The sequence below is a fragment of the Eretmochelys imbricata genome, chromosome 14 (assembly GCF_965152235.1).
Source record: "Eretmochelys imbricata isolate rEreImb1 chromosome 14, rEreImb1.hap1, whole genome shotgun sequence".
NCBI lineage: Eukaryota > Metazoa > Chordata > Testudines > Cheloniidae > Eretmochelys > Eretmochelys imbricata.
Genome location: NC_135585.1, coordinates 6,556,693 through 6,579,015, shown reverse-complemented (window position 1 = coordinate 6,579,015; position 22,323 = coordinate 6,556,693). Strand labels below are relative to the sequence as shown.

The window sequence follows — 22,323 nt, the reverse complement described above, 5'->3', positions numbered from 1 at the left end:
GTTTAGGAAACTGTTTGATTAAATGTGGATCAAACAGTAGATTGCTATTTCTAGGACAAGGACAACCCTTTCAGCCAGTTTTGGGCTCAGCTCCCTGCCTTTTGTAACCAGGGATTGCTGTTGCCATTTCCAGTGTGTTCTCTGTCTGCGAGCTAGACACTGGTGCACTCCTGAACCATAGTCCAAACCAGCAGCCCCACCAGTTGTGTTTGAAGTTGCCTGGCTCCCCATCCTTTAGCCAGCTGAGACTTGAGTTGTTCCAGCCAATTGGATACATTTGGTCTGGTGTGTGCTACGCCCTGCAGAGAGAGAAGTAGGCAAGTCTATCAAAGCAATCCAGCGCCTCGGAGTTTATGCATTATATTCTAATAAGGAGACATCCATGGGTCAGCAATCACTTGGCCTTGTGCCTCCCAACACACTCATGCTGGAAAGCTGCTTGCATGTCTACTGTACCTCCCTGCTTGAGTGCATATAGCCAAGTACTTTGCAATGAAAATCTACTCCCTTTTATCTTGTATTTGTGAGCTAGTGATAGCAAAACTGCCTTTGATGTTACAGGCTTTTCCTTGACACACATCCTCTCCGAACCAGTTCCTTTTATTTATTTATTTATTTATTTTTTTTGCAGCATCTGATTTATGCACAGTTCTGGCGGCTGATTGGGGTGGTTGTTTTTATTTTGGAGGCAGTTGGCTGACTGCAGTGTCTGTACATCTCCTCACATTGTCTCACTCAGATATCCTTTGCTTTCCGCTCCAACAGCACCTATATTCCCTAGCAGTACCACCTAGGCCACTTCTGGAACTGCAGCCAGTGCCCTGTTTTGAATAAGGTTTGTTAGCAATAAAAACAAATCATACAAAATGTATCATGGATACAAGCATCAGACAAATAGGCTTTTTTCAGTAGATTAATGTCGAAGGAATATTCCTGATGCCCGCTTAGTAATAGAAACATACTAAGTAGTTTAGTTCAAACTTAAAATGATCATTTTTTTTTTGAATAAAAAAGTCATGAATCACTAGACATGTAACGTACCTGGTAGTAATGGGTTGCAATTCTCTAGACTAGAGCCATTCATCAGAGGGCTTCAGTTAAGATGAGCAATTTACCTGTGCAGTAAGAATTGTAATAGACGTTTTAGAGATGAAAACATCAAGGAGTCCGGTGGCATCTTAAAGACTAACATATTTATTTGGGCATAATCTTTCGGGTGTAAAAAACTCACTTCTTCAGATGCATGGAGTGAAAATTACAGATACAGGCATAAATATATATTGACACATGAAGAGAAGGGAGTTACCTTACCTTTAGAGATGGTTAACCTAAGTATAACAATGCCAGCAAACCTTTCAAGTGTAGACAAGGCCATATACTTGTACTGCCTATTCCTCGTCCTGCATAGGGATAAGCCATACTGGTATATGGCAATTTATACTGATGTGACGGCATCCATGCTAGTCAGTGCACCACTTTCATGCCACTGCGATAGTTAAATCAGTACAACTTTTGTGTGTAGACGAGACCTAATTTTAAGCATGCAGGGAGACCCGCTGGGCTTGATTCTCATTTATGCTAAGGGATTGTCTACACTAGGGGTTGGTAACCTTTCAGAAGCGGTGTGCCAAGGCTTCATTTATTCACTCTAATTTAAAGTTTCGCGTGCCAGTAATACATGTAAACATTTTTAGAAGGTCTCTTCCTATAAGTCTATAATATATAACTAAACTATTGTTGTATGTAAAGTAAATAAGGTTTTTAAAATGTGTAAGAAGCTTCATTTAAAATGAAATTAAAATGCAGAGCCCCTCAGACCGGTGGCCAGGACCCGGGCCGTGTGAGTGCCACCGAAAATCAGCTCGCGGGCCGCCTTTGGCACGCGTGCCCCAGGTTGCCTACCCCTGGTCGACACACTGGGGTAACGTGCTGACAGAGGTGTGATGTCTAAAACACACTGACATGTTACACGTTAATTCGTCCATGTAGACCCTGCTGGTGCACTTTAACATAATGCTGTTTGGAACAGCACTACATTAAGCACACGAGGGAACCTTTAGTTCGACCAGCAGGATCAACATGGAACAATTAATGCTCCATGTTAGCGCGCTTTAGAAATCACACCCCTGTACAGTGCATTATTCCACTGTGAAGACAAGCCCTAAGGCCAGTTTATGTTGTCCAGCTACTTTAAAGGGGCCTTAATGGTGAATGTGAATGTATTATTAACTCCCACTTCAAGGCTCTTTTGTGCAGTGTACAGTGGCCTCAGTGTACGTGGAAATTTTTGCAGGAAAAAAATTATTTTTGATGACATTTTCTGGTTTTTTTTTTTAACAACAAAAAGCAGAACTCAAACCCTGTTTTTTTTTTTTTTTAAACCAAAACCCAGTACCATAAACAGGTTTGAAAAGTGAAAGCAAAACCAATTTTTTGTTGAAAAACTGAGCGGTGGGGGTGGGGACTGTACAGGAAATGTCTATGAAAACAAAGCAAACCCAACGGTTTTTAAAGTTTCCCACCAAAACCTGGCATTTTTTGTGTAAAACATATTATGGCCTTCATTAGTGTGTTCATTTATCTGCCTTTTGCCCTGACAGACAACACACAGATGTAAAATCCCAGGGCATCAAAAAAGATAACAGTTCATAAAATGGAAATAGGAATCAGGGTCCATAAATTCAACAGACGTCAAAGTGATTTCAGAAAGAAGTGCTCTGTTTGGGAAGGGAACATGACCTAAAAACAAACGCCAATTGGAATTATTACTGTGGATGGGAGAATAATGTACATTTGAATTCTGTAGCTGCCATGTAGTCTCAGGGAGTCTAGGAAACGGAGAATAACTCTTGAAGCCATTGCCAAATTCTCTTTTGATTGCAGGTTGGTGTGGATCCTCCATGTTTTTCATGTGCATAGGGTTCTTTTGAATAAAAGCCAGCCAAATGTTAGACAGACACCATATCTGATCAGATCAGTGGTTCAAACAGTCCAGTATCCCTTCTCTGACAGTTCAACCTGGTGCTTCAGAAGAAGGAGTAGATGTTTCATAAGAAACAGTTATGCAATAATATGGTAATAGGGGGCATTTCTTCCTGGCCACAAGCAATTATTGGTTGGCTTGGTGCCTGAAGCATGAGGGTTTATATCCTTTATACATTTGTATAATATCTAATGAAACTGCATGATGATGTTGGTCTAATATCTAATTCTGTTCAAATATCTGATCCTCCAGAACTTTTTCCCCATCTTGTAGCAGTGAGTTCAACAGATTAGTTATACATTACAGTAAAAAGCGTTTAATTGTAGCTGAAGATTTTTTTTTCACCTTCTAATTTTCTTGGGTGAAGTTTTCTTCCCCTCCCTCTTGTGTGTGGCTGGGTACATAATTTCCAGAGTGACGGGGATCAGTAAATACTATAGGTGGAAGCTCAAGCTTTGATCACATCTGATAGGAAGAGGGGGGTTGAATTTTTAGAGACACTGTAAGATACTCCAAGGATGATATGGGCCTGACCCAGCCATCTGCTGTCTACACTACGGGGACTGGCATAAACCCATAGCTTAGCTACTGCTTGTGATGGAAGTGGTTTTTCCCCGAGTGATAGTAGCTAGCTTGATTGAAGAATGTAGCTCCATCTACACCGAGGGGTAGGTCAGCATAACTAGTGATTTGGACATCATAATGGTACTTTGGGGGTGTGGGTTTTTCACACTCCTGAACATGGTAGCTGAGGTGACCTACATTTTAGGTGTAGCCCAGGCCTAGAAGCGGCATGCTGAAGGGATATCTACACTTCACACCACGGGCAGTGGAAGGTAGAGTGTGTAGCTATGCACCACAGTGAAAAGCAGGCTACATGTGTCAGTGAAAGGCTATGGCAGCGACGAAAGGCTCCGGCAGTGGGGAACTGCTGGAGCTTTTCCCCACTGCCTCTACCCCGACAGAGCCTTTCCCTATGGTGGGGAAAGGCTCTGGCAGTGGGACACTACGCTGCTAAAAATAGCGGTGTAGACCGGGGAGCCCTGCTTGGGTGTGTAGAGAGCCGTGTCAGACACGTACCTGGGTACATACCCTAAGGTTCTGGCACTTGCCTAAGCTGTCTACACTGCTGTTTATACCTGTGCCGGGGGACTGTACTCTACACAGCGCCATTAGGAGTGTGCAGTATAGGCTTGCTGCCTTATGAATCCAGATCCTGTCCCTGAAGGGGTGGCCTTGGGTAAAGAATGTTCCCTTTGGTTGGGAAAGAAGAAAAGGGCAGAGTAGATGAGAAACAGCATTTCCATGACCTCCACTGTCCTGAGGAGAAGGCTCAGAGTGCTGATTGGCTCCTCCTGAGGGGCTGTCACTTGTTTCCATTGTATTCTACTAAAATAGCCGCTCTTCAACAACATATTTTTCAGTCCTTCCCCCATCCCCATCCCCCCCAGCTCTTTTCTTCAGACAAGCTGGGGCCTGCAAAAGGCCAGCATTAATCAGCATTCCAGAGCCTGAGCGCTAAAGCTCTCCTGGTAACAGCGTTCCAAGGGCGGCTTAACAGAACCAGGGATTGCCTCCGCCAGAAAGGCTGACTGTGAGGATTTGGAGCACTTGTAAGCAGTTTAATATAAAGTCTCCAATAATGGTACCCAGCCAGGCAGGATACCATGGCGACGAGGGCCACAGAAATACCTAGAGGTCATGGTAATCCCAGCTCCTGAGGCTGCTCAGAGAGCAGTGGGCTGGAAGGATGCTAGATCCTACGAGCATCTACACTTCCCCCTGCATCTCTGGGGAGATTGGTGCATTTGTGTCTGTTCTACGATGACACCAGCTGAGCTGCGAGGCTAGCAGGAGCCTGTGCTGAAAGCTAGCTTCACTGCACTGTGCTCGTTTTCCCCTTCCCACCTACCTGAACCTTTTCCAGCCAGCAGGGTCTGGCTGCTCAGGGATTTGAGGGGGTAAGTCTGTTCTCAGCTCTGCCGCTGAGTCACGGCGTGACCTTGGGAAGTTGCTTAGCCTCACTGTGCCTCAGTTTCTCATCTGTCAAATGTCATCAGTAATTGTTTGTCAGACACTTGGAGGTCTTTGCCTGAAAGATGCCAGATATGGGCAGAGTATACCATCTGCAGGGGAGTCCTATAGGACATGAAATCAGGCCTGACTGCTTTGAGCTCCAGTATGTGCAAACTTCTCAGCTATAGATAGTAAAAAAGAGGCAGCTATTCTACCTCGCTGCCGCCTGCCAGGAGAACGACACACCTGCAGTAAAGCATGTTGTTTGAAGAAGCTCCCCCTTGACAATGTCTTCTCAAAGTGCCACTGTGTGGTCTCCTTTCCCTTTTTTGGGACGCAAGAGGGCAGACACCTCACTGGTGTGTTATAGCTCTGTGAACCTCTGGGAGGCTTCTCGCTCCATAAAAGCGCATCGCGCTGGGACAACAAGGGCTTTTGCAAAGAGAAGACCAGATGTTGAGTCAAATGGAGTTAAACATACTGAGTAGACACTGCCCAGTTGGACCCAGTCTCTGTTATGTTCTCCACCTGCAACCTGCATATAGAAATGTTAAGATCCTGCTTTTTCCTCTGGGGGAAAATATAGTAGCCAATCTCTGAAAATGGAAAAATGTTCTAAAGTGTCATTTTTAGTTTGAATATGGGGGCAGTGCTGCCTGCCCATACTAGCCTGAGAGTGCTGGTCCCCTTGCCCCCAGTCTGGCTGCCGTGACAGCGGGGACACCTGCTAAGTAATCGTCTCACTGGTCAGCTGTGAACGTTCCTGCTAAACTTGGCACGACAGCTGCCTCCAGCTCCAGCAGATGTTTCTAATTTTTAGCCCAATGGAAACTTTATGAATCACTTCAACTCCTTCCCAGAGAGGAAACCTCTTGTGATTCATCCCCCTCTGGGACCACCACGGGGTTCCAAGCGGAGATTATCTGACTGACTGGCCGGCCAAGCTCCCTTGGCCCTGTCATTTTATTTTGCCTCAAGGGGATCATACAGTGTGGATTCAGGGTGTCATAAAGATTGAACTAGACGCAATCCACCCTGCCCCCACTCCCACTCCTTGTCACCTTAACTCCCCTTAATGGGTCTCTCTGTGTTTATGAAGGGAGACTTCCTTAGAATGGAATGAGTGACTCAGTGGAGATGAACTGTGCTGTTCCAGTGCATGATCTAAGCCTCTGCTTCACAAGAGACATGAAGTCATTATGAACTTGTGGCTTGGTTGCTGGCCCCACAGAGCTGTAAAGGTCTCTTAGATGTCCCTGCCGCTAGCTGAGCCATAATAATAGCAGGAAGGACCAGAATGCTCCTTGTTCTCACAGAGTCATACTGGAGGGGGATTCACAGGGAAAGTTACTGTAGAACGTGAGCTTGTGTTTGCTAAACACATTCCATTCGCTAGCCCCAAACGTTCTGCCACTCCTCTTTGAAAGGCCTTGGTACTAGATAGTCCAGTTCATGTAACAAGGCTGGTATTGGAGTAGAAAACTCAGAGAATTTAACGTTAGTGGCGTGAAACCAGGGCAGATTCTGTAGGGCTGTATAGAAACCTGTAAAAGCTGTACTGAGGCAGGGACAGAATGAGGTCGCTGTTAAAATTGATCATGTTTTAAGCCAAGCAGGAATAATGCAGTGGGCGCAGGTTGCCCCGTTGAGTTGCAGCTTCGGTGCCACAAGTACTCCTTTTCTTTTTAGGTTTGGTCAGGTACAGCTCCACTGGTATTGTTGGAACACCGACGAGCTCAGAGAACGTCTTCAGTGTTGTGCCATCTCCTAAAGAAACAGAAGGGTGTTAGCAACCCTTCCAAGGAGCTGCTACACTCTGGCTAGTCATATTCGTTCTTGCATCGACACCCTGTCAAGGATGAGATGTGAAAACAAGAGTGATTGTTATAAACAGGCAAAATGGTTGATCAGATCTCTAGTGCACAATTAGCGCCCGTCAGCTGTTCATCAGGGAAGGAAGTGGACTCCAAGGGCCCTGCCTCAGGGAACAGGATATAAGAGAAAAGGTGAGAAAGGACGAATAAAAAACATCTAAGGAACCAGACCCAGTGTCTTACCTTGGCAAGCAGAACTCTCACAGCATGACATATGCAAGCCATACTCTGTCACCAGGGGATTGAAGCAAAGAAACAACAATGGCTCTTACTCTTCCATTTTGCTTCCAAAGTATGCTTGAGCCTCAAGACTTGTAATTTGGTGGGAAAGCAGAATGGCTGCCTCTGCAAGCACAGCCTGGTCTCCTCTGGGGCTGTGTCAGAGCTCAGGGCAGGAACAGATGAAATCTTACCCGGTATCCCCCTAAGTAAGGCTAACGTGTTGCCTTCTTTTCTTCCTGTAGACGTTGTTTCACCCCAACAGTGGAGCAGCTGGAAAGGACGGAGAGATAAAAGCGCTACGGCTGGCTCAATACAAGGCATTTTACACTACAGGTATAGTCTGTTTGAATTTAGGAAAAGCCCCTCCTCCAAAGGCCTACGTGCCCTTGGGGAGAGATTTAAAAATCCAGGCAGATTGGTACAAACAAGCACAAATCCAGGAGCCTCCTGCAAACCAGAAAACGAATCAAATTCTTGCCCCAGCCACGGATACCTCCCCTGCAGGCTTTGCGGCCCAGAGTTGGTGACCTTCAGGGCAGCTTCAGACCAAGGGGAGTGTGAATTCCAAAGCTGAGGATGCGTCCCAGAGAACGTGCTGACAGCAGCTTCCTCTCAGCCCCAGATTCAGCAAGGCACCTAGGCCCGTGGCTTCAGCGGGGCAAGCCAGGTGCTTAAAGGTAGCATGTGCTGCAGTGCTTTTTTGAGTCATGACCTGGAACGAGGGCTTTAGCCACAGCACCTCTGATGGTCACAACGACTACTAGTGGTGACGTCTGGAAACAAAGGTGGGGAAGCAGACACCCAGCGCACGTCAACAGAAGTTACAGAGGAAGGATCCTGATGTGAGAGGACAGCAAGAGGAATGACATGCTCCTCTGCAGCCCTCTGGAAATGCTTAGAGTCCATTAACCCTATGATTAGGGATGATTAAAATGGTTCCCTCACACACAATTCCACTGCTTCTGTTCATAGCATTTGGCTTGTTCTAAGGCATCTCCAATGCAGTATGTAGCCCCTACAGAGCAGGTGCCTTCCCTGCCAGGGTCTCTGCTTACCAGCAGCATTGGACCTGCTCATGCTTCATCTCATTTCCTTTATTTTTAACCTTCAGTTCATTTAGCCTTCTTGTGGCTATTCTTGTGTCCCTGTGTTGTCCTTTGCCTCTCGATTCCCTTTTAGAGCAGCCCACAAAACGCCTTGCTATCCTTCCCTTGCCTGTAGTGCTTGCAAAAGCTATAATTTCATAACTGGGTCAAACTTGGGTCAGCCCATGCAAACCAATGCACAACCTTGCTGGAGGGTTTCAACCACAGCTGCAATCTCCCTTGCAGTACACGATTTCTGAGCTATAATTACTGAAGGCTGTCATGCTAGTACTGTTTGCCAGAGATCACAGGAAGCCCTAGGACTGTCACTTCATATAATTTAGCTCCCTAGCCTGTCTCTGGTACGATTCCTAAAGAGCAGGCAGTGACTTTTACAAATGTTTCCAATACAGCACCACTGCCCAGTAGATGTTGCTGGGCAGGACTTTCCCTAGCCTATCACTGGAATAATCCATGTAGAACGCAAAGCTTTTCAGTCTGCTGCTAGGTTGTTAAGCCATGTCCAGCAATGTGGTAGCGACTGTAGGTATAAGAGCTTAGACCTACACTAGAAACTCACTGATCTCCTTTGCTTTTGAGTAACTCATTTGCCACAGATATAAATCTGCTAGCCTAGGACCCTGGCACCTCTTGGTAACAGCAGTACCTGCTGCATGTGTTCAGGCTGTTTCGTCTGCTGGAAACTAATGACACTGCAGCAGGGATGGCTGCCAGGGGACTTGAGAGTTTTTCTCTGGGTTTCCATTCCAGGCGGGGCGAAAGCCTGTGACGGAAGCATTGGGCTGGAAGAGCATCACCAGCCACCGCTCATTTTTAATCTGGATCACGACATTCAGGAGCAGGTGCCTCTGGACATGAAGGCTGGCGAGTATCAGGCTGTGCTACCTGTGATAACCAGGGCTTTGACAGACTTTCTTCAGGATATTGCATCAGACAACGTCTCAACAGCTGATTACGCCCATGATCCAGCAGCGACGCCCTGCTGCAATCCACAGCACATAGTTTGCCGATGTCAGGCTTGCTGCTCTAGCCCTGCCATGGTAGACTGTAACAGGGAGCCGTAATCAACAGTTTCACACTGACTTGGCTGTCAGGTCAGTCTGTGCTGTTCTAACTGTGCTGTATGCAAATAAATCTGATGCTGTCTAAACCAGCTCGAAGAGCTAGCGTATCAGGGCGTAGCTGCAGCTGGCATGGTTCTCTTTGCACAGCGTTTAGAATAGCATGGCCACGTTGCAATCCCTTTGAGACACTGTGGGTGGAGTGTTCTGGAAAGCTCACCTTCTCTGCTCCTGCATGAAGAGGGGACAAAGAGCAGGTAGATCTGGATCAGTGGTTCTCAACCTATTTACCATTGTGGGCTATGTCCAACACTGCCTGCATGGATGTCACATCAGCTGCAGCTCTGTGCTGAACGGGCTGCAAGCGGCCCACAGGTTGAGAACCCCTGCTCTAGATTGTGGTTGGGGAGGAAGAAGGGGGCATGTGCTTCATGGGCTCGCTTGGTGACGGAGGCAGTTCTTGGGTCAAAGCCTTTGTCTACTGCATTAGCCCCTGCCTGTACCTTGGAGGAGAATTGCTGCAAAAGTTGAACCTGCATGTCAGTTGCCCTTCTGTGATCTGAAACTGGCCTTGAAGGGGACTTGTGGGGACGTGACAAGAGAGGATGAGTACAGATTGGGAGGGATGGGGCCCAGGAGGCAGTGGATTAAACCTTTGTACATATGGTCATGGCCTATCTAGAGGCCCTGAGATCTGTTGGCTTAGAGGGCCAGACACCCCCTGCTATTCTTGGGGAGGTGAGGGCTCATCTTTACCCCCTCTGGCAGCACAAGATGGTCACTCCAGTCTCCAGGTGGGTTTTTTCCTCTAGGGTTAAACCAGTATGGGATTTACATGAAGCTGAGATGAAAACAGTGGTCCAGCTCTGTACCCTAGGGACAGGGGAATTGCACAGATAACTGACCTCCTCCTTGAGACTTAGCTGACAAGTAGTAAGGCCAACCTCCACCCTCTTCCTCCCAGGATTTCTTATCCATATTTACAAAAGGCTCCTGCTTAGAATAATGTCCTGTACTTCCAGGGCAGCTTGCACCTCTGAGGATCTCACAGCACTTTGCCAAGATGGGCAAGTGTTAGCTCAGCCTGCTGTCCCTGCCCTGTTGTAAGGGCTTTTGGGGATGGCCTAGAGAGGAGGTGTGAAAGGGGCAGAGCCAGAGCATGATGCCCTCCTGCAATCTTGACCATTAAAAGGAGCTCCTTGGGAGCTGTTAACTATTGGCACAAGGCAGCCCAGCCCAGAGACCAACCTGGTGCCTGGCAGTTCCCTGAATGGTTATCAGAAGCCTAAATGCCCCCTCCTTTCCCAGACTGCTCTGGCACATCTGGGCCATTATCTCCATGTTACAAATGGGGAATCCCAGGCAAAAGTTAAGTGAATCCCCCAAGGCTTCAGCAGGTCAGTGTCACAGCAGCAAACAGGGACCACAGGTCCCACATCCTGGACAATGCTCCTGAAGCCAGAAGGGGTTGGGCAGGGTAAGTTAGTTCAGGTTCAGCAGCAGCAGCAGCCTTGAGCCTCAATTCCCATCTCTGACAATGATGCCCTTCACTCCAAAAATAGTATTGTTTGAAACAAACCAGTCAGCGTGCAGCTGAAGGCAATGGGTTGTGATTAATGAATAGTCAAAACCAAAACTAGGAGCAGTTCCACTAATAAACCTGAATCAAGATAGACATCCGTAGGGACCCCCAGAGAACAGCAAGAACTCCCACACTGAGCAGCCACTGACGTATGATGACTTTATTACTAGTCTTCTGGTAGAGCTCAAACATAATAAATTGGGGGATTTCCCCCTAATATCACTGCAAAAATACTCTGCATGGATAAAATATTATGTATATACTGTACAAAGACATCATTTAATAGACTTTATACACAGAAAACAGCATAAATTAGAAAAGGGAAAACCATGTATATAAAATTCAGGTTACATACAAATCTGGTCTGGTTAGCATTTACAATGGGGTTTTAATGTCTCCTTTGTTAAATATACCACTGTGCATGCAGTACGTTCATACCACACCCATATACGTCAAACACAGGGCCAGAGGGGTGAGGTAACCACTTGAACATACTGTCGTAAAGCAATGCAGCACCTCTGGTTATTCGCCCTGTTGTAGGCGCCCACAAATCTGTTCTTCCACACTGCTGGGTTTTTCCAAACCACCTCCCAGCGCCTGTCCCGAATCCGGAGGTTGGCTTCTCATCAGGACCTCTTCACTTGGCCCGGGTGACCTCCACGGCACAAGATTATCTACCAAAATCAAAACAGAACTGCCTTACTTTTCCCAGTGAGCGGTTGTTAAGCAGGGTGCATTGCAGAAGGCTTTGCACATGTGCAGGGGAGAAGACACCATGCAGTGTTTTACTTTCTGGTCAATGGGTGTTGTGTGGGTCAGTTAGTTTTTGCCCTACATGTATAGGTTGGTGATAATGTGTGTCCCTTATCCAGCTGCCTTTGCATCCAGAACACAGATTAAAAACAGACAAAGCATGCAGACATACTGAATCACTATGTGTCAGCTATTAACTCCGGTAACAGAATCCGGCAGCCTCCTCAGGACACAGGCAGGAAATATACAATGGCAAGGACTTTTTAATAGCTACTTCATACCAGCACTGCACACAAGCCCCAAGAAGGTACCAAAGATCTCTGGGCAAGAACTGCACCTTCTTATGGAAAAGCCTGGGGCAGGGCTGTGCTCACCCACCCTCTACCCCCAGAAGGGTTCCTCTGCTTTACGGAGACTCCACACAGCAGCTAATGTGTTCTTGGTGTCAGCGCACAGATGCCTGCTGGGGTAGATCATCCCACAGCTCCTACTGAAATGACCTCCATCTTGGGCTCAGTTGCAGAGACACTGAACACTCTTTCAAGCCTGGTCCGATGGGGAAAAAATAAGGGATTTTACTCTTGATGAGCTTGCAAGGAACCACTAGCTGTGCTTTATGGTCCTTCGGCCACACAAATGTCCTAATTTTGTGTCTAATGATGCTGAAGCTGAGAGAGGCAGAGCTGGATTCTACATCACAAAGAGGATCAAGCTAACGTAGCTGTGTCTAGGCCTATTCCTGCAGGTCTTACTCAGGCAAAAACTCCTTTTGAAGTCAGTGAGTCAGGAGTTGCTAGAAGGAGCAAAAGGCTAGCCATACTTCCACAGAAGCTTTGCACCAAGAAGGAGCATTATTAACAGACGGTTCCACAGATGCACTTTTGCTCTTTGTTACTGTAGGTGGCAACTATAAAGAAATGTAGCCAAAAGTTCATAGTAGTGCCAAATGTCTACGTAGCAGAGTGAGGCCTGGTCTACACGGGGGGAGGGGTGGTCACGCAGGAATACTGGGGTGTGTAGTGCAATGGGCAAACATTCATCAGTAATCCAAATTGCAGCAAACAGGTGGTAGATGGATATGGCCCATTGTAGGGATCTGTTTTTTCATTGCTATCGACAATGCTAGTCGCTGAGCACGCACACAGGAGCTGTATGCTCACAGTGGCAGCAGTGTCCTTCAGCTGCCCGCCCTTTTGTACTGACCACTCAAGTGCCATTCAATCTGGAGGTAACAGAACAAGAGGTCCTGAGCATGGAAGCCATTTTAAAGGCAATTTTGCATTTTGGTCCCAAGCCCTTGGTTCTATCAAATAACAGATCGCTCTGCAATCTCTAGCTGAAGTTCAGAAAACACCTCTAATGAAATTCCCTCTTGCTATCAGGCTCCATCTTAACATTCCTGATATGAGATTCTTTGGTTCTCAGCACATGTAGAAGAATCCAACAGAAATGTAACCACGCATTATACCCCTGCATTAGAGCTCTATAGGTGGGCTTTACATTCTGCACAGATCCTCTTTCCTATTACATTCTACGGGTCTTTGCAGAAATTTGTACAGCATGTATATTTCATTTCTACTGAAGCTGCTCTGTTGGTTTCATCCTTCTTGCTCATAAATGCTTGCTCAATCCTATAGGACTCTTCCATAAAACCTCATGACCACGCTACCTCTTTAGAGCTCTCAGAAAAACACCTTGTGATCATGGTGTCCTGAAGAAGCTGCAATGAATTCTGAAAGGCTACTTTGGCTATGTGGCCAAAATCACATCAGCATTAAACTTGGGCGTAAAGTGCCTACATCAACAATTACTTAGGCTCCTGGCAAGCTCTTTTGGAATACTGACTGCCATAGGTCAGATCCCTAGCATAGGTAAGCAGAAGTCAAGTTCCAGCTGTGCGTGGCCAGAACCACATAAACATTTAAAGCTGGACCTGTACATCGAATAAATAATGTGGGTTCATTCCTCCCTTCCCACAAGGATTTCTGGTCCTCTCAGCAAGTCAGCATTCTGCAGGGATCAAGTATTGACTTCAGTGCTTTCCTCTCGAGACAATCAATCTTAGGGTACTATGCTGCCAGCCGTTACTGTCGCATCTGAGCACTTTCCTCATAAAATCAATAGCAAAGTCCTTAAGTGGACTTCACAGAATCAAGTCCACTCCTATCATTGAAAGTGAAATAGGTGATTAACCTCATTCTCCAAGTCACTACCAGTTTCAATGGCACCTAACAGCATGGGTATCATCCAAACAACTTCTAGTCAGATTTTAAATTCACATAGCTCCTCGGGCTTTTTATCTCCTCCTCTCACTGAAATCTGGCCTGGCCCTTCCCTTGTTAAATTAAGTGGCACCTTTGTAATGCCAGCAACAGGCTCTGGATTAGGCCCAAGCTATGGCACCTTTAATACTAACGATGTAGTCACGTTAAGCAGTGACTGAAGTAAGTCAGTAGAAGGAAGAGTATTTAAAAACCTGAGGAGCTACAGGAAACTGTATGCTGCTCCTTCCACAAAACTGTGTCCAAATACAAAGCGTAACAAGTCGAGCTGGCTGAGGGAGGACAATTCCATTTTCCATTCTCAAGGTTTCAGAATTTGTTTTTGTTCCAAAACCTTTCAAACATTTTAAAGAAACAGAATTGGGTTGAAACGTCTGTTTTCGGATTGGCAAGGTCAGGCTTCGATTCTGATCTCTAGTCAAAAGTGACCAGAGTGTCCACCCTGGACCCCAGATACCTTTCTGTTGAAAACCTCATAGAAATCAATACATCTCCACACATCAAAGTGTTCCGACCAGCCTTACGTAGAAGCAGCCCAGCGTAACCAAATGCTGCACTAGCAACTGGAAACTTCAGCAACAAGGAGGAAAAACAAAGTTCTAAGTCCAAATGCTTCATCTGGAAGTTCCTACTGCTAGGTCACAGCAGAGAGGCCTGTTTTGAGAAATAAGTCACACACGTAAGTTGTTCTGTCAAGTTAATTACGCACAAGGTTTTGACAGATCAAAGTCCATTTAATAAAGGACTGTTGGTGGACAGCAGGGGTTTTGGGCTGCTTTCATACAATCCAATCACAGCATGCAAACTCACTTAAGCATATCAGTTCAGCTCAACTCCTGCTTGCTGGCACTTGCTTGTCCCTAGAACACACACTCAAGTGCAGGTTCCTTGGAAACAAGTATAGGAATTTGTGGTGGGCTACACCCCTTCTAGAACATTGGCTTCAGAACCCCAGGGGTCAATATGGAATGGTTAAAGGGTAAACACTTCAAACTAAATACCCTGAATAGGAAGCCAATGGGGAAGTGGGAAAGAAACACAAGTAAGAGAAAACTGTCATGCCAGGTTTCAAATAAATTACGTTACAGACAATGGAAGGGAACTGTATAATCCATGGCCACGTCATGCACAGTTCTGAACAAAAGCAGTGAGTTTCATGAGAGTTCTGCGACTGGCTAGGTTGCTCTTATATAGCACTCTACATCAGTAGATCTCAAAGTGCTTTAGAGTATCACTAAACCCTAGTCAACTTTGAAAATCTCAGCCACCAATTGTGGGTCGCATCCTGAGACCCTAATACAGTTTTTACTTGGTCCTTACTCAGGCAAAACTTCCACTGAAGATGGATGAGGACTGAGTAAAGGGCTCAGGATTTGGTCCACAGTAAATTACTGCAACAATTTAGTCAAGTCAAAGTGTCCTGGTATATTAATGTGTTACCATTATGGAGAGGCTGCTAAGTACTATAAATTATTATTGCAGGTAACCAACATTTGCCCTCTAAAATGTTAAGCAAACAACATGGTAAGTGTTTGGATACTAGATCACATAGCTGGAGAGACACTGCCAGGTTCAAAGTCTGTTTTAAAAAGCAAAAATGTCCTTACCTCTGGTGACTGATACTGATGATTGTTAAAATATTGGCAATGGATTTTAAATTCTAATACGCTTGTCACCATTTGTGATGGAGGTTTGGGCTTTTTCCAGAGGCGGTGGAAGCTCACTGTGAATTGGGGACGTGGGGCAGTGGATCAGAGTTGCTTTACATGGGGAGCAGGGGGAAGTCGAGGTGTCAGGGATAGACTGTGGAGTGCGATGGGTGCTCTGTATGGGGGGGCTACTTAAACTCAACGATGTGTGCGCATAGTGTGTTCCTGCCTGCTCCCCAACTGGATCCTGGGTGCTGCAGTGGCTGCTCCAACCTCTCTGGGTCCTGCTCTCGCCTGCCTCTCTCCCTACTACCCCTCATGCCTGTGTGCATGTTATAGAGAATGGCATGCCAGGGTGGAAGCACAGATCAGCCCCTCCTCAATATTTCCATTGTGGTGGCGCTAGCCCCCTTTGCCCCTCTGATTCTGCAGCTCCTGGGATTTTTTTGCATTTCACTCAGCTTGGGAATTAAAAGATTGCTCAGTTTTACGTTCGTTCTGGTCACTTCAAGTTGCAGCTGTACCAGCCCAAAGCTGGGATATGGATATGTTTGCACTGAAGATACTGCCAGGGATAATTTTTTTTTTGTTAAAAATGCTGCTGTCATCGAAATTAAAGCTATTTCTATTAATCTGAGAGACGGGCCCAAGATTTAAAGGTCAGATCCAGATTCAAACTTCACCCACATTTGTAGGTGCTTAAATCCTGGGAATTTGCTTGGCCCTCTCTCTAATTAACGTTAGGTTTTGTAGGCTGTATCCCCATCCCTAGCTGCCACAGCTGTGGGCGTAAACTACCTGGCGGTGTCCCTGTAACACAGTTGTTATAGGCGTGGTAATGGATCGGGCACATTAGAGAAAAAACGAACAACATCTTTTCTGTAAGAAGTTAATACTTTCTTCTTAGCATGAGGGCTGTACTGCCGTTTTAGGGACTCCTAATGCTCACAGGAGGGAATTCATTCTCGTCATCAAGACACACTGGTCCAGTTGCAAATTCATGTTCTGGGATAACCTCTCCTCGCAGGGCGCCCCCATCTTCCGAGTAACCTATAAAAACAAAGAAAGGCAAAAGATTAAGGACAAATGAATCCAAGAAGCCCAGAGCTGAACAAGTAGAGACACCATCTTCTCACTGCATTTGAGCTCAGAGCTGGTTTCTGCAGCAGTTTCGCAAAGCAGCCAGAGGATCGGGGGGGTGTTGTCTTTGCCAGCAGTAGTCTGGGGAAACGATTAAGGCGTTAGCTTCTGCAAAATAAGTTTTCTGCTTCCCACCACAGGCAAACCAAGAGGGGCTTGGATAATTTGCCGCAGTAACTTTAACAGCCACGCAGCTGTAGCATAAGAGTCATTCATGCAGAAGACTTGAACTCAATGATATGGCATTTGTTTCTGCAGGATGCATGAAAGAAAGAGGTTTAACAAAGAAAATTAGGTTCAATAGTAAAATAGGTCTCATGCTATACAGACTAATGTCCATGGAAATGATCATACCAGCTCATGTTCCCAAAGAGGGTGAAAGAATTGAAATTGTAATAATGGCTTATACTGTTTCACTGTCTTTTAGTTTCTTCAATTATTATGACAACCAAATGATCTAGCTTAAATTACATTTGCACCTTGCAGCAATGAGATACTGCCAAGAATTTCTTTAATAGAAGAGAAGATCCTGTAAAAAGGATCTTTGTAGAGGACTATTTCTGCTCTCAGTGAATATTAACAGAAGTTGTGCTCAAGTGCATGGAGAGATGCACACCCACCCCTGCAAACTCACTCTCCCTGGCATGCATTCTGCATAAGGAAAGGAAGCAGACTGCTTGATACTAACAAACTGCTGAGGAATCACACTCCATGTTTTGGTAAAAGCTTGTCAGAGACTTTGGTCTTACTGATTTTACTCCCAAGAATTAGAAACCTGAAATATCCCTTTGTGTTTTTATTTAGGGTTTTTTCTGATCACCTTAGATATAATGACAGGTTTCAGAGTAGCAGCTGAAAGCTTATGCTCAAATAAATTTGTTAGTCTCGAAGGTGCCACAAGTACTCTTTTTTTTTTTTTTTTTTTTTAAGATATAATGTTCTGCAAGGCTGCTGTCATGATGGAATCATTTATTTTAAACTGGGAAGCAGATGTGTTAAAGGTGACTGAGCCCATTACAGCAAGCCCAGGTTCCTGTAATAAAAATCTTGTTCTATCGGCTAGTGTGTATGCAAATCTTGACGACTCGGGAGTCTAACAAGGCAGTCACCCCCGGGCTCCTGCACCATGTTAGCGCTACTTTCTGTACGAAGAGGCGAAGTGGTTTCAATAGACCCTGTAGCGATCCTGATGCAGTACCATGGAGATCTGGCTTTTTATGAACCACCACCGTTTCAATGGTTAGACACCAATCTGACAACTGTTATTGGTAACAAATCGTAATGCAAGTGAGGATATGGTTACTGCTGTTCCCAGCGGAGTTGCAGCATAATTTTGATCATTATTAATCATGCTTAGCACTTAGCTAGTGCTCCCTACTGTCAAAGCGTTGCATCATTTTGATGACCCAAAGTTAAGTAAGAATTAGCAAATTCATCATTAGGACGTCCTGGTGAAGTAGGAAAACAACGTGGTTTTTTTTCAGTAAACTGACTGTTATCAGTTTGTCTCACTCCTGAAAATCCAAAGACCAGACTCTTTAGAGCCAAGAATGATTTCCTCAACATGTCACTTATTTACACTGTTTAGGGTTCTTGGACATGCAGCCCAGATCCTAGGTACTGGAAACTGGCTACAAGCAAGGATGAAACACAAGATCAGGTCTGGAAAGCGTTCAAAGCTCTGAACAGGGAGAATCTACTAAAGGGTGTGGTGGTTATTCCAGAGAAGGGTGGGGAGAGACATCGATTTACAGACCTAGGTGCTGCCACAGGGCTCAATGCTACAAATGAGTAGGGTGAGTAATAATGCTGAATATTTACACAGTGCTTTTAATATTCAGAGCTCTTTGAAATGCACTGTGTAGCTCCACAGATTTATCATTATTAAACATCACAACACACCTGGGCCAGATTTATTTTACAGATGGTGTCATCTGACGCAAGGAGGTTAAGCGACTAGCTCAAGGCTACAGAGGGAGTCATTACTGGAGAGGAAATTCAAATGTAGATGTTCCCGATGCCCTCTCCTGTGCTCAGCTCACTACAGCAAACCTCTGCCTCATGCATACACGAGCACTGGCATTTCAGAATTGGTGATCATAATAAAACATGGGCTATGGGGAAGGACACCATGGAACTTACAATGAACTTGATGAAACCTGTCAATGGCAATGAAATTCCTGCAGTTGGATCAGCGCAGGAGAGCCCTGAGAGACCCAAAGGGGCACTGTGTGAGTGAAAGGATTAGCCTGGGTGGACCCGATAGCAGGACAGGGTGATGGTGAAGCAGAACAAAACATCTCAACTCATTTCAATGGGCTGCAATGTGGAAAGTGCAGTGCCAGGGAAGCTTCTGCACAGTGATGCTCTTCTGTGAAAAATTCTGACTTTGCTACAATAAGCATTCACCTGATCAGCCTTTCAGAGATGGCAAGCCCAGCTCACCTGGCATGGATGAAGATGAAGGCATCGTACTTTGTCGGGCTACGGTTGCTGCGTAAGACTGAGGTAATGGAGGCCGGAGGTCATTTTCTTTGTTCTCGTCTGTCTTTCCCAAGCCAAACAGGCTAATTGTTTTGAAGCGAGAGAAGAAATAAGAGTTAGCTTTGATCCTGGCCATTCCCCTCCTCTGCAGCAGTTCTAACAATTCCCTTGTACGAGTCACAGTGATGGATACTGAGCTTCTAAGTAACAGACTCATCTAAAGTTTCTGTGAGATGCCAACCCTGCTACAAAAACATTAGGAGCCCACAGAAACAAGGAAACCGAACATGAACCTGAACCAACCCATCTGGGGCCTGCGCGATGCAGGAGGTACATGGCAAGACCATTGTCACTGATGTCTGAATTAGCTGGGCACGCTAGAGCATGCTGAGCGGTCAGCTTTTACTGTGTTCTTTTTGTGGGTTTAACAGACAGTGCGTAGGCAGGTAGACAGACACATATTCTCTTCCACTCCACCCCAAAGGCTTAATATTATCCATACCTGTGGAACCCTCTTGGGTTATTCATTTAAAATGAACATACAAATTAAAACAATCGCACAGGAGAAGACTGCACCCTGCCCAGATGGCTATTTGTGCTTATGGGAGTTCACTGTACTGCCTTGAACTATCCCCCCCACCCCCCGATCAGTTCTAGAGCACCAGAGGGGCAGTTCTTCTGCCTCTCCAGTACATGGACCACGTTCTCCGGCCAGATGGTCTGACTGCAGGGGAAGTGCTTTGGCGGTAGAAGATCAGGTCAGAATTTCAGAGATGAACAAACCTCTCCAAGGAGGTGGGCTGCAAATGACCCCCCATTCAAAAGCAGAGCGGCTCCGGGCTGAGATTTTTGCAAAGCAGCGAGTGATTGTGATGCCTCGATGTTGGGGTGCTCAGCTGGAAACACCTGAAGGGGCAGGAAGTGCCTAGCATCTGCCCTCTGGAAATCAGACTCCTTCAAAGATTCTCAGGTTGAGCACCCAAAATCACTAGTCACTTTAAATCCTAGGGTCTCGTTTTCCTCTAGGATGGAGTTTCCCTTTTTAAAGATCAGTAGCTGCATCAGCAGCCAGGCCCAGTGGCTCAGAGCACCTGAGATGCGCTTACCTGTGTTTCTTAATTAAGACGCACTCTCCTCCATCTTGAGGGTCTAGGTTGTAGATGTAAAGGTGTCCGTCTGATGTTGTAACTAACAGTCGTGGTAGCTTCTGAATCCTAATAAGAAATGAAGTCATGGATCTCTGGGCTAGCAGGGCACTGTAGGAGGAATGCAGAGCTGGGTGTCTCCACCAGGGAGCTTGCCTGCCCTTCATGTGGTAGCACATGAAATTACAGCCATGGCCAGGGTCTGACTGCCATCTTCACATACATACCTCGCTCATTCCCACTGCCCTATATACCCCCATGATGGGCAGTGTGCACACTGCACTGGAGCAGGGAGACAAAGGGCTGAAGCGCTGCAAGGGAGGCCAGACATGGGGCGTGCCCGACCCCATCCAACCTGGGTTACCTGTAGTGCAGACATAGCCTTAAAGGGTCCACACAGGGGTGTGCACTGGTTTAACTAACCAATGCAGATTGGTGTGGACACAAGACCTAAGTGATCACCCAAAGTTAAGGAAGGGCTGTGCAGACGACCTAACCTGTACCTCCACCTCTGCCTGCTACATCCCCTGGGAGGACTGTGGTAAGTAACCTACATGCAGTAAATGCACCTTCAACAAGCTAATACACCACCCTTCTCTGCCTGTGCCACATCAGGAAACAATCCAGTTGTGTTCTGTGTCTACAGCACCCTTTACCAGCTGATGGGATGAAGAGAATGCAGATGTTCCAACGTACGTGGAGAGCGTGCAGATGTTCCTTTGTCCAGAGACGTTCAAGCGCACGGTGGCAAAGGCTCGGTCCTGGTTCATCATGTCTGATACTTGAGCAGGGAGGTAGTTGGTAGCAGCCATAAACATCTTTCCCATGTAACCACTCCAGGTGGGAGGCTCTTCTGGCCGGCTGGGGATAACAACACACCAGTCACTGAGGCTATGTGCAGTAGCTACCACAACTAGCATCAACAAAACAACGGAGACCAGGGCTAGTTACAATTTACATACAAATTAAAACTGGCACAGACATCTTCCCTTTGCCAGCCTGTACAAACTGAATCACAGGAGTTCCCTGAACAGTCTTTGCATAACCCCCAATACCCATGACTTGCTTGCACCAAGAGAAAAATGTCCTACTGGTAACTTCTGCAAACCTCCCACCCCTCGCTCCCCCCAGAGTGACTTGCAGGATTGGAGCATTAGATATGGCCAGTAAAATGGAACCTACTTTAATGCAGGCTTGCTAAAGTGGAATTCAAATGGACCAGCCCAGACAGAAAATCTACTCCCCCACCTTTGCCCCAGGGAGGATCATGGGAAAAATATTAACACTTTACTCGCCTGTCCAAAAGGCAAAACAAATTACTTTCCATGGGCAGCTGGTGACCCAGCCAGTGGGGGAGGCTAGCCCTTGGTCCCTCCCATTCTGTCCGAGGTCCCGTCCCTCCCTCTCCCCTTCCGCCCCCGCAGGAGCCTAGAGCACTCCCCACCGCAGTCCCCGGCCCCAGCACCGGGTGGCATGGTCACAGCGTCCCCAGCCCTGGTGCTGGGCGGGCAGCGGTGCCCCAGCATCAGCCACCCAGTCCCTGCGGGAGGCAGGCTAGCCAGCCCCAACCCCAGCCAGCCTGGGCCAGGGCCGAGCGCCAGGAACTGCAGGAGGGGGTTCTGGGAGTGTAGCGTGGACAGGGTCATGCCAGGCTGTTTGAGGGGGCACAGCCTCCCCCAGCCTATGATACCTGCTGCCCATGTTACTTTCCCTGTAAGTAGAGTTTTGCAAGGTTAACCTGAACAGGAGGCACTTAGAACAAAGGGCCTGTGAGGCTTTAGGGGCATGCAAAGGGGCCAGTTAGCCTGGCTAGCTCAATTCTGGCCTGTTGTAAGGGGGTGCAACTCCTATTGACTTCAGTGGGATTCCAGTGCTTATTACTAGCCTTGAATACGGTCTGTTCTATAAGGCTGGATTTGGAAGCTGCCTCTCTCTTATATAGCTATTTTCACCCGTAGATCTCGAAGTGCTTTACAGACAGTACAGCATTTACAGGTATCATTAGCTCCTATATAGAGAGGGGGAA

General features: G+C 46.5%; 2 protein-coding genes across 7 annotated transcripts in view; one reads left to right on the top strand and one right to left on the bottom strand.

Moving 5' to 3' along the window:
* Positions 1 to 9,415, top strand: part of ARSG (arylsulfatase G) — an 83,783-nt gene extending 74,368 nt beyond the window's left edge. For all 5 annotated transcript variants that reach the window (XM_077833878.1, XM_077833877.1, XM_077833879.1 and 2 more), the window contains exons 11-12: positions 7,338 to 7,428; positions 8,952 to 9,415. In XM_077833878.1, coding sequence (XP_077690004.1) covers positions 7,338 to 7,428; positions 8,952 to 9,265 — 405 coding nt within the window. In that variant the 3' untranslated portion in view covers positions 9,266 to 9,415. The remainder of the gene's footprint in view (positions 1 to 7,337; positions 7,429 to 8,951) is intronic.
* A 1,574-nt stretch (positions 9,416 to 10,989) lies between these two features.
* Positions 10,990 to 22,323, bottom strand: part of WIPI1 (WD repeat domain, phosphoinositide interacting 1) — a 32,675-nt gene continuing 21,341 nt past the window's right edge. Inside the window, exons 9-13 of one of the 2 annotated variants that reach the window (XM_077833069.1) lie at positions 20,994 to 21,158; positions 20,259 to 20,366; positions 19,114 to 19,235; positions 16,429 to 16,578; positions 10,990 to 11,518 (exon numbers count right to left, since the gene is read on the bottom strand). In XM_077833069.1, coding sequence (XP_077689195.1) covers positions 16,457 to 16,578; positions 19,114 to 19,235; positions 20,259 to 20,366; positions 20,994 to 21,158 — 517 coding nt within the window. In that variant the 3' untranslated portion in view covers positions 10,990 to 11,518; positions 16,429 to 16,456. The remainder of the gene's footprint in view (positions 11,519 to 16,428; positions 16,579 to 19,113; positions 19,236 to 20,258; positions 20,367 to 20,993; positions 21,159 to 22,323) is intronic. The other variant, XM_077833068.1, reaches the window with a different exon arrangement.